The sequence below is a fragment of the Cebus imitator genome, unplaced genomic scaffold, assembly GCF_001604975.1.
Source record: "Cebus imitator isolate Cc_AM_T3 unplaced genomic scaffold, Cebus_imitator-1.0 Scaffold28, whole genome shotgun sequence".
Taxonomy (NCBI): Eukaryota; Metazoa; Chordata; class Mammalia; order Primates; family Cebidae; genus Cebus; species Cebus imitator.
In genome coordinates this window covers 6,787,318-6,798,894 of record NW_016107343.1, presented here as the reverse complement: position 1 = coordinate 6,798,894, position 11,577 = coordinate 6,787,318, and the positions used below count along the sequence as shown (strand labels likewise).

The 11,577-nt window shown below is 44.9% G+C and overlaps 1 protein-coding gene and 1 long non-coding RNA gene across 3 annotated transcripts in view; one reads left to right on the top strand and one right to left on the bottom strand.

The window, feature by feature from the left end:
• Positions 1–11: 11 nt before the first annotated feature.
• LOC108300625 lies at positions 12–2,846 on the top strand. Its single transcript, XR_001823513.2, has 3 exons — positions 12–575; positions 2,606–2,704; positions 2,800–2,846. It is a non-coding gene; the product is annotated as an uncharacterized LOC108300625 (long non-coding RNA).
• Positions 2,813–11,577, bottom strand: part of CENATAC (centrosomal AT-AC splicing factor) — a 20,246-nt gene continuing 11,481 nt past the window's right edge. The window contains exons 4-11 of one of the 2 annotated variants that reach the window (XM_017523485.2): positions 8,221–8,287; positions 7,453–7,515; positions 6,707–6,771; positions 6,457–6,562; positions 5,132–5,162; positions 3,470–3,556; positions 3,113–3,245; positions 2,813–3,018 (exon numbers count right to left, since the gene is read on the bottom strand). In XM_017523485.2, the coding sequence (XP_017378974.1) occupies positions 2,961–3,018; positions 3,113–3,245; positions 3,470–3,556; positions 5,132–5,162; positions 6,457–6,562; positions 6,707–6,771; positions 7,453–7,515; positions 8,221–8,287 (610 nt within the window). In that variant the 3' untranslated portion in view covers positions 2,813–2,960. Of the gene's footprint in view, positions 3,246–3,469; positions 3,557–5,131; positions 5,163–6,456; positions 6,563–6,706; positions 6,772–7,452; positions 7,516–8,220; positions 8,288–11,577 lie in introns of both variants that reach the window. The other variant, XM_037736724.1, reaches the window with a different exon arrangement.

Genomic DNA, 11,577 nt, shown 5'->3' with positions numbered 1-11,577 from the left:
ACGTAGGGGTGCCTTCCTGTAGCCCTCTAGTAATAGGCAACTTGTATAGCAAGTGGTTTTTCAGGTGTGGATTTTAGAGTCAAAATTTGAGTTTATTCTCCCATCACCGTGACTCGTTCTTTTTCCTCATTTCCATTAGGATCATGAGACCAATGTGTAAAGTGTCTGCTCCAGTGCCTGCCGTGTTGTTTTTAACTGATCTAGTGGGGCTCGCCGCATGTTCTGAAGCCCAAAAACGTGTTGTTGTTTTTTTTTTTTTCTTTTTTAGTAATGTGTAATCTATCTTTGATTACGGTGGGACAGATATTTCTGACACAGATGAGTTACTCGAGAGGGAAAGGGTGCCTCTGCCATAAATACTAACTTGTTTCTGTTTTGTCTTGGTGAGCAGAAGTGGTCCAAAGGCAAAGTTCGGGACAAGCTCAATAACTTGGTCTTGTTTGACAAAGCTACCTATGACAAACTCTGTAAGGAAGTGCCCAACTATAAGCTTATAACTCCAGCTGTGGTCTCTGAGAGACTGAAGATTCGAGGCTCCCTTGCCAGGGCAGCCCTTCAGGAGCTCCTTAGCAAAGGTGAGGGGTGTATCCTACATGTGTGTTTTTGTGGGTTAAATTATCTTGACCGGCTGGGCACACTGGTTAACGCCTGTAATCCCAGCACTTTGGGAGGTCAGGAGTTTGAGACCAGCCTGGCCAGCCTATAGTGAAATCCCGTCTCTACTAAAAACACAAAAATTAGCTGGGTGTGGTGGCGCACACCTGTAGTCCCAGCCAGTTGGGAAACTGAAGCAGGAGAATCGCTTTAGCCCGAGAGGCGGAGGTTACAGTGAGCCAAGATTGGCCACTCTAGTGCAGCCTGCGTGACAGAGCAAATTCGTCTTTCAGAAACACACATAATTGTCTTGACTATGTCAACCATCTTCAGTGATTTTTACTGGAAAAGCAGAATTAAGAAAAAAGGTGACCGGTCACGTTGTAATCCCAGTAATTTGAGAGGCTGAGGCAGGTGGGTCACAAGGTCAGGAGTTCAAGATCAGCCTAGCCAAGATGGTGAAACCTCCCTCTCTGCTAAAGAAAACTACAAAAATTAGCCGGGATCGGTGTTGTACTTACTCCTGAGATGAATTCTTAGCTGGGTTCTTAGACACTTTCGTGCCGTAGACCCTGTGACAGTTTAGTGAAGCCCAAGGATTTTTTTTTTTTTTTTGCATGCATGCACTTAGGGCATAGGATCTTTTATGTTTCAAGTAAATGGATGTGTAGAATTACAGGGGCAACACTTTGAAAGAATTTTATTTGTTGAAATAATTTTAAAAATGTTTAAAACTGTTATGGTAAATATTTTATTGATGTATTTTAAATTCAGAAAGTTAGTATGGTCTACTCAATAATATGCTCTAATTACCATAATTTCACAACATTAAGGCTCAGCTAACTATGGTGATTGAACAGCTGTAATCTTAGCACTTTGGGAGGCCGAGGCAGGTGAATTACCCAAGGTCAGGAGTTTGAGATCAGCCTGGCCAACAAGGTGAAAATCTGTCTTTACTGAAAATACAAAAATTAGCTGGGTGTGGTGGTGCTTGCCTATAATTACAGCTACTCAGGATGCTGAGGCACAGGGGTTCCTTGAACCCAGGAGATGGAGGTGGCAGTGAACCAAGATCACACCACTGCACCCCAGCTTTTGTGACAGGGTGAGACTGTCCCCACAAAAAAAGATGATGGGCCCTTAATTTAAAGGAGAAGTAAAGATAAAGAGATAGATGATTGTCAAAAATTGTAGGATTCTCTAGCTGTTACCAGATGTCAGATTAAGCAGTTCTGGAGCCAGGTGTAGTGGTACCCTTCTATTTCCAGCTACTTGGGAAGCCAAGGCAGGAGGATCATTTGAGCCAAGGAGTTTGAGACCAGGCGGGGCACCTTTGAGAGAACCCTGTCTTTTTTTTAAATTATGTTTGGTTTTGTTTTTAAATAGAGATGTGGTTTTGCCATGTTGCCTAGGATCTCCTGGGCTCAAGAGATCCACTTGCCCAAAGTGCTGGGATTACGCATGAGCCACTGCACCTGGCCAAAACAACCGTACTAGTTTCTTTTTCTTTTTTTTTGAGACAGTCTCTCACTCTGTCACCCAGGTTAGAGTATGAGGGGCAATCTTGGTTCATTGCAACCACCTTCTCCTTGGCTTCAAGTGGTCCTCATACCTCAGCCTCCCCAAGTAGCTGGGATTACAGGCACGTGCCACCATGCTCAGCTAATTTTTTTATTTTTGGTAGAAACAGGGTTTTACCATGTTGGCCAGGCTGGTCTGTAACTCCTGACCTCAAGCTGTCTCCCTGCCTCCACCTCCCAAACTGATGGAATTATAAGCATGATCCATGGTGCCCAGCCAAAAACCTTACTAGTGTCTATTACAGTGTCTATTAAGTATCTCATCTTGAGGCTGGGCATGGTGGCTCATGCCTGTAATCCAAGCACTTTGGAGGCCAAGGCGGGCGGATCACCTGAGGTCAGGAGTTCAAGACCAGCCTGACCAGCATGGTGAAACCCCGTCTTTATTTAAAAAAAAAAAAAAATCTCATCTTACTATCCTCTCTCCCTAGGACTTATCAAACTGGTTTCAAAGCACAGAGCTCAAGTAATTTACACCAGAAATACCAAGGGTGGAGATGCTCCAGCTGCTGGTGAAGACGCATGAATAGGTGAGTAGGGAACGCTTGGGCTCATGGTATAGGAGGTAGATTCCTCCTTTACAAAGCTTTATGGTTCTGATTCTTTCCATTTTTTTTTTTAACAGGTCCAACCAACTGTACATTTGGAAAAATAAAACTTTATTAAATCAAATAAACGAGTATGTCTGTTTCCTCTATCAAGAAAGACAAATAATTTGGTGGAAGGTACGATAGTAGGGGTTTGTTGACGTTGCTTTTAGCCTCATGGTAATTGGGTAGAGCATGATTAGCTTTTTTCTCTATGTGACTGCTTCATTGCTGCAGCTTCATTTTTGAATTGATGCCTGAAAGGAAATAAAGGGTTAACAGGAAGAAGGGTGACATCTCCAAAAAGGAGGTTTGGGTGGGTAGGTTGGAGACCTGGCATTGAACATATACCTGGACTGCCAGCGGCGTCCATTATTCCAGACACGGCCAAAAGAGGGCAGCCAGCCTGCACTGGTCCTGGAGCTGTGATCAAAGTTGGCCCCCACTCGGTCTGGGGGGAGCTTCTTCAACTTCTGTTTTTCCTCTGTGCAATGATAAAGAAACGGTTTGTTCTTTAATTTTCTTTGTTAAAGAATATAAAGACATGCTGTCCAGGCTGCTTTAAACTCGGGCTCAACTGATCCTCCCACCTCAGCCTCCCAGAATGCTAGGATTACAGCTATGAGCCATCAACACCCAGCTAAGGAAACCATTTTTGAGTGTGAAGATTGAGAGGACCCTCTCTCTTTCCTGAATTAGTTCACTAACTTTCTTTAAGAAATTCTTCATAGGATGGTCCTATTTGTTGGTTCCCAGAGGTATATTCATCTTGGATCATCCAGGGAGGTGTGGCACCTGGAAAAGAAGACATTTTTTTCTAAAGCCTTCAGGCTATTATTGTGAAACATACCCTAGCTGATAGCTCATCTCCTAATAGCTAATGTTTAAAAGCAAAACCCAGGAATTTTGGAGATTAGGAAGAAGGCCCTACGCCAATTTAAAGCAACAACCTTAAATGTGATGCTCATTTTAAAATGGCTTTGGGCCGGGCGCGGTGGCTCAAGCCTGTAATCCCAGCACTTTGGGAGGCCGAGGCGGGTGGATCACGAGGTCAAGAGATCGAGACCACCCTGGTCAACATGGTGAAACTCCGTCTCTGCTAAAAATACAAAAAATTAGCTGGGCATGGTGGCACATGCCTGTAATCCCAGCGACTCAGGAGGCTGAGGCAGGAGAACTGCCTGAACCCAGGAGGCGGAGGTTGCGGTGAGCCGAGATCGCGCCATTGCACTCCAGCCTGGGTAACAAGAGCGAAACTCCGTCTCAAAAAAAAAAAATAAATAAAATGGCTTTAAGGTGTAATTGACATAAATGATACATATTTAAATTTGATAACTTGAGTGAAGCCATCACAATCAAGACCCCAAACATCCCCCTCCAAGTATCACTGCTCCATTACAATATTTTCTTGACCAGGAAATCAGTGATCTTTCAGTTGCTTTATTGGTTTGTATTCTTCAGGATTTTCTATGATGTGTGGATGTTGAGGGGGGCTCTGGCCTTTTGAGATTCATCTGTGTTACGTGTATCAATAATTCTGTCTTCATTCTGGAATACTATTCCATTGTTAATCCATTTACCTGCTGATAGACATTTAAATTGTTTGCAATATGGAGCTGCTACAGATAAAGCTGTTCTGAAGATTTGTGTACAAGTCTGTGTAGACAGACTTTCTTTTCTCTTAGGTAAATAGATAGAAGTGGAATGGTTGGGATATGGTAGGTGTATCCAGAACTGTTTTCCAAAGTGACTGTACCAGTTTACGTTGTAACCAGCAGTGTATGAGGCTTTGGTTTTTCTTTTTTTTTCTTTTGAGTTGGAGTCTGTCACCCAGACTGGAGTGCACTGGCACAATCTCTGCTTACTGCGACCTCTGCCTCCTGGGTTAAAGCATTCTGCCTCAGCCTCCTGGGTAGCTGGGACTACAGCACCCACCACCATGCCCGGCTAATTTTTGTATTTTTAGTAGAGACAGAGTTTTGCCACATTGGCCAGGATGGTCTTGAACTCCTGACCTTGTGATCCGCCCACCTCGGTCTCCCAAAGTGCTGGGATTACAGGCGTGAGCCACTGCCTGGCCAAGGGTTTGGTTTTTCTACATTGCCAAATACTTGGCATGATCAGTCTTAATTTCTGCCGTTCATCATGCATACGTAGTGGTATTTCACTGTGGTTTTAATTTGCATTTCCCTAATGACTAATGATGAACAGCTATTCATATACTTTTACTGGGTTTTCTTATCAAGTTGACAGTTCTTCCTATATTTTGGATGTAAGTCTTTTACCAGATATATATGCTATATCTTGGTCAACTTTATTTAAAAAAAATTTTATCTCCCAGGGTTTTAGAAACACTGCCCTGGACCTTACCTGAGTGGATGTTACCAACTCCTGGTATATCCTGTAGTTGGAAATGGAGAAAAAATGCTAGTTACAGTAAAGTCTAGGCATGACTAAAAAAAAAAATCCTAGAAAAGACAGACAAAGCACACTTTAAAAGAGATGGATATGACTGCTGCCACAGTGCTAATTCTGCACCCCAGCTGATGTTAAACTTTGAAAGTACAGTCAGTGACTCCAAGACACAGGAAGCTCACAGTCATAAAGCAGAGATGTCTGGAAGTAGAGTGGCTATTACATGTCATGTGAGCAAAACCTTGCCCTCACAGCATACATGTAATTGGGGAAGAGCATTAGGCACAAGTTATGTAAACGACATTTGCAACTTTACGTGGTGCCACATCCCAGAGAGAATGTGTTCAGATACGCCTTTTATGAAAAAGTGAGTTTGAGCTAACAGCTAAAGAAAGGTAAACTTTAGATGATGAGAGAAGGAAAAGCATGTTTTAGGCAGTGGCAACTGTGTAAAAGCCTGAAGCAACACAATACAGCTGAAGTGTAGAGTAAGATCATAGGTGGTACAATGATTTTCTGTTTGTGAGGCAGGATTGAGGTGGAGTAGAAATTGTCCAAAGGCTGAATAGAGGCAGACAGGTTAAAACTACTTGTTAACAGGATATGGGAGATGGAAAAGAAGGAAAGGATCTGCATCTAGTGATGGGAAATACAGGAGTGCTGGGGGTTAGTTTGAGTTGCCGGTGGGATATTTAAATATAAATGTCCTGGCTGGGTGTGGTGGCTCACTCCTGTAATCCCGCACTTTCGGAGACAGAGGCAGGCGGATCACGGTGTCAGGAATTCCAGATTAGCCTGACCAACGTGGTGAAAACCCTGTCTCTACTAAAAATACAAAAATTAGCTGGGTGTAGTGGCATGTGCCTGTAATCAGGAGGCTGAGGCAGGAGAATCACTTGAACCCGGGAGGCGGAGGTTGTGGTGAGCAGAGATTACGCCACTGCACTCCAGTCTGGGGGACAGAGTGAGACTCCATCTCAAAAAAAAAAAAAGATATATATATATATATATATAAAATAAATGTCCTGTGTTGAGTTGGAACTATGAGTTCGACAGAGGGCAAGATTTGGGAGTTGGCACTCTTAAGTGGCAATACATGTAGATAAGATCACTTTGGAGGATGAGAAGAGGTTTGAGAACACTACTAGGGAACAGTGAAGTAAGAAGGAAAAGCCTGCAGTGGAGACAGCAGTGTCTAGAATAGTTAGAAAAATCAGGAGAGAGGGGTCCTGAGACCTGAGAGAGCATGGGCCCTCTTCTGGCTTGCTTATCCTTTGTACCTGATGCCCAATGAATGTCAGAGATTGTCCTGTCTCCATCCAGTCAAGCTCTGGAGCTGGTGGCAGGTCCAAGTTTGAGGGCTGCTGTGAGCTGGAAGCTACTTGGCTGAAAAACATGAGCCAGGCTGCCAGATGAGGTCCTTGAACCATGAGGGTGGTAAAGATTAGATCTGTTTCCAATTCCCGGCCAAAAGGTTGCAGAATGTTCTAGATGTCAAATTCCCAACAAGGGATACCCTAACAGTCTTACCTGTTCATCCCTTTCCAGCTTCTAGGTGCTGAAGAGCCCTCTTCTGGGTCTGGTACTGCCTGAGGCTGAGTTTGATTCAGGAAAAATAAATGTGTCTGGGATGCTTAAGAGCCTGCCTAGGCCATGCCTCCACCCTCCAGACCCCAGTATCACAGGAAGGAAACAAATTGGCATATGGAGGGTACAGCCCATCTTACAGACTCTTCCCCTCCCTCCTACCGTTCCTCCCCTCCCACTTTCCCTCCCTCCCAGCCCGTCCACATATTCACTAACTAGGCCTGCACACAGGTAAAGGAATTCAAGCCGAACAGATAAGAATGTAGTCAGAGTTCTCTTAGAAGCACTGCTTCATGGCTGGGCGCAGTCGCTCACGCCTGTAATCCCAGCACTTTGGGAGGCCAAGGTGGGTGGATCACCTGAGGTCAGAAGTTTAAGACCAGCCTGGCCAACATGATGAAACTCCATCTCTATTAAAAATACAAAAATTAGCCTGGTGTGGTGGCAGGCACCTGTAATCCCAGCTACTCAGGAGGCTGAGGCAGGAGAATCATTTGAACCTGGGAGCCAGAGGTTGCAGTGAGCCGAGATCATGCCACTGCACTCCAGCCTGGGCGACAGTGCGCACCTCCATCTCAAAAAAAAAAAACCACAAAAAACAAAAGCAGTGGTTCATGCAATGCTGGAGCTGGAAATGCCAGGGATCAGTGGATTTGGATACTGGTCTGGATCCTCCGAGGGAAACCAACCTCTAAGACAGACCGAACCATCTCCTGCCGGCTCTGCTCCACCTCGCGGATCTGAGCTGCCATCTGTGGGAGAGAGACTGCTTAGACAGGTACAGGATTATGGGGGCCGGGTTCTTCAGGGGCCTTTCCTTTAACTCAGGAGTCCCCCACCCACAGGAGTGGACCAGTACTGGTCTGTGGCCTGTTAGGAAGCAGGCTGCAACAGGACTGCCACCTGAGTTCCAGATAGATCAGCAGTGGCATTAAACTCTCATAGAAGTGCAAACACTATTGTGAACTGGGCAGGCAAGGCATCTAGGTTTTGTGGTCCTTATGAAAATCTAGGCTGGGCACGGTGGCTCACGCCTGTAATCCCAGCACTTTCGGAGGCAGAGACGGGCAGATCATGAGGTCAGGAGATCGAAACCATCCTGGCCAAGATGGTGAAACCCCATCTCTACTAAAAATACAGAAATTGGTTGGGTATGGTGGCACATACCTGTAATCCCAGCTACTCAGGAGGCTGAGACAGGAGATTTGCTTGAACCAGGGAGTTGGAGGTTGCAGTGAGCCAAGATCATGCCATTGCACTCCAGCCTGGTGACAGAGCAAGACTCCATCTCAAAACAAAACAAAAAAACAAGAAAAAAAAAGAAAATCTAATGCCTGATGATCTGAGGTGGAACAGTCTCATCCTGAAACCATTCCCTGCCTGGGTCCATCTGTGGAAAAACTGTTCAAGAAACCAGCCGCTGGTGCGAAAAAGGTGAGGGACCACTGCTTACTTACCTCCTTGATCACCTCATCCTCCTTTTCTTCATAGGAATCCAAACCTTTCACCATGGATTTCTTGAATCTAAAAAGAAAAGGGGCAAATCAGCCCAGAACTCATTCCCCACCAGTTATGAAAAGCTCCTCAGTAGATATATATTTTTTTAATTTTGAGAAATTTCCAATTCAGAAACAAAATAAGTACCTATGCACCTCTTACCAGTCATTGTAAACATTTTGCCATACTGGCTCCATTTCTTTTGTACAGACACATGTCCTTTTTGCCAAAACAAAAATAGGTTTAGACATCAGACCTTATTTGCAGCACGTATCTCCCAAGAAGAGGAACATTCTATCCAACCATGACACCATTACCACATTAAGAAAATCATTCTTTTTGGTGTTGAAATATTTGGGTGGTTAGTATAGACATAAGGTTTATGCGTCTTTAGACTTGAGTATAGGCATACAGGCTATATTCACATTTCCCTTCTCTCAAAAATGTGCATTATGCCTTCTCTATTCTCCCCCAATCCCAAAGTCCAACAAAAGGTCACATGGAATTCTGCCATTAGGTCCCTCTAGTCTTCTGTCTAGAACAGTCCAGCTGCTTCTTTATTACTTCAAATATAGAGGTACTTCAAATCCTCAGAAAAATCCAGGCCAAATCTTGCATACCATCCCAAGTTTTTGTTTGTTTTGAGATGGGCTTACTCTGTTGCCCAGGCTGGTGTGCAGTGGCACAATCTCAGCTCGCTGCAACCTCTGCCTCCCAGGCTCAAGAGATCCTCCTGCCTCAGCTTCCTGAGGCCTGCACCACTATGCCTGGCTAGTTTTTGTGTTTTTAGAAACAGGGCTTTGCCATGTAACCCATGCTGGTCTCGAACTCAGGGACTCAAGCAATCCTCCTGCCTTAGCTTCCCAAAGAACCAGGATTACAGGCATGAGCCACTGTGCCCAGCCTTATATCAGTAATTTGTACTGTTACCTCCCTATTCAAATGCCTCCATTACTTACCTGTATCTTCCTTTTGCCATAGTGAAAACCCTGGTTCTCAACAATATCCTACAATACACAAAGTTTCAGTATAATTCCAACACCACTATCAACAGTGTTCCCTGAGAGCCTTGAATATATCCATGGAGACCAAAGTCTTGGCTGAAAGGCTTGTTTAATCCTAGAACACAGGATAGGAGGTCTGCAAGAAACTGCTATGAGGCCATCTTCCACTTCCCTCCCCATCTCCCCTAGGAGGTTGTCATTTAACACATCAACTCCCAGGTTCCAATAAGGCATGAGGTGTTCTGCTCCGCCCCTCTCAGATTAGAATCACAGAATATTAAGCCACTTAGCTTTAAAAAGTCATTTAAAAATAAGTAAAATTATTGCTTATACACAGTACTGGATATAGTAAAAAATATAAATAAATAAGTTAAATTTAAAAATCAAACAAGCCAATTAGCTACAGTCTAGATTTGATCCCCACCAACAGAATATCCCACAACTCACACTGGGGTCATGCGGTCCTTTTGGTTTCAGTGTTGTCCTTTTTGGTGTATGAAACAAGGACCCGAGAAGCTGGCTCTTTGGTCTTCCTCTTCTTTTCGCTGTCTATGTAAGAAACCATCTAAATCTAAAAATGCCTCCTTGTATCTTTACCAATCAAATCAGCCAAGCTGTAGGCTTGCCTTGTGTGTATATGTTTGACAGTTTACAAGGTTCAAAAGTGAAAATTAGACTGGGCACAGTGGCTCATCCCTGTAATCTCAACACTTGGGATGCTAAAGTGGAAGGATTGCTTGAGCCCAGGAGCCTGAGATCAGCCCAGGCAACATAGTGACCCTGTCTCTACAAAAAGTACAGAAATAGCCAGGTGTGATGGTGCCCACCTGTAGTCCCAGCTACCTGGGAGGTCGAGGTAGGAGGACTGCTTGAGCCTGGGAAGTTGAGGCTGCAGTGAGCTATCATTGTGTCATGGCACTCCAACTTGGGTGGCAGCAAAATATCTCAAAAGAAAGAAAGAAGGAAAAGAAAACTATATTTAGGCCACTGGTATCTCCTGGTCACTGACTGCCACTACAGTTCATGTTCTGTGGAACCTGGGCTCCTGAAGATGTAGCACTGGAGTGACAGATGATGTTGAGAGGGCATATTAGTCCGTTTTCACAGTGCTGATAAAGACATACCTGAGACTGAGTAATTTACAAAGAAAAAGAGGTTTAATGGACTCACAGTTCTATATGGCTGGGGAGGCCTCAGAATCACAGCAGAAGGTGAAAGGCACTTCTTACATAGTGGCAAGCAAGACAGAATGAAAACCAAGCAAAAGGGGAAATCCCTTATCAAATCACGTGAGACTTACTACTATGAGAACAGTATGGGGGGAAAAAAAACACCCCCATGATTCAGTTATCTCCCACTGGGTCTCTCCCACAACATGTGGGAATTATGGGAGCTACAATTCAAAGAATATTGGGTGGGGACCCAGCTAAACCATATCAAGGGGCTGATGACTGACCCAGTCACATTAGAAATAGGTGGACTTGGCCAGGCATGGTGGCTCTCACCTGTAATCCCAGCACTTTGGAAGGCCGAGGCAGGCGGATTGCCTGAGGTCAGGAGTTCGAGACCAGCATGATCAACATGGAAAAACCCGTCTCTACTAAAAACATAAAATTAGGCTGGACGCAGTGGCTCACACCTGTAATCTCAGCACTTTGGGAGGCTGAGGTGGGCGGATCCTGAGGTCAAAAGATCAAGACCATCCTGGCCAACATGGTGAAATCTGTCTCCACTAAAAATACAAAAATTAGCTGAGTGTGGTGGTGTGTGCCTCTAATCCCAGCTACTCAGGAAGTTGAGGCACGAGAATCATTTGAACTCAGGAGGCAGAGGTTGCAGTGAGCCAAGATTGCGCTCCAGCCTGGTGACAGAGTGAAACTGTCTCAGAAAACAAAGCAAAACAAAACAAAATTAGCTCAGTGTGGTGGCACATGCCTATAATCCCAACTACTTGGGAGGCTGAGGCAAGAGAATCACTTGAACCCGGGAGGTGGAGGATGCGGTGAGCTATCATGCCATTGTGCTCCATCCAGCCTGGGCAACAAGAGCAAAACTCCATATCAAAAAAAAAAGTAGGGCCGGGCGCGGTGGCTCAAGCCTGTAATCCCAGCACTTTGGGAGGCCGAGGCGGGTGGATCACGAGGTCAAGAGATGGAGACCATCCTGGCCAACATGGTGAAACCCCGTCTCTACTAAAAATACAAAAAATTAGCTGGGCGTGGTGGCGCGTGCCTGTAATCCCAGCTACTCAGGAGGCTGAGGCAGGAGAATTGCCTGAACCCAGGAGGCGGAGGTTGTGGTGAGCCGAGATCG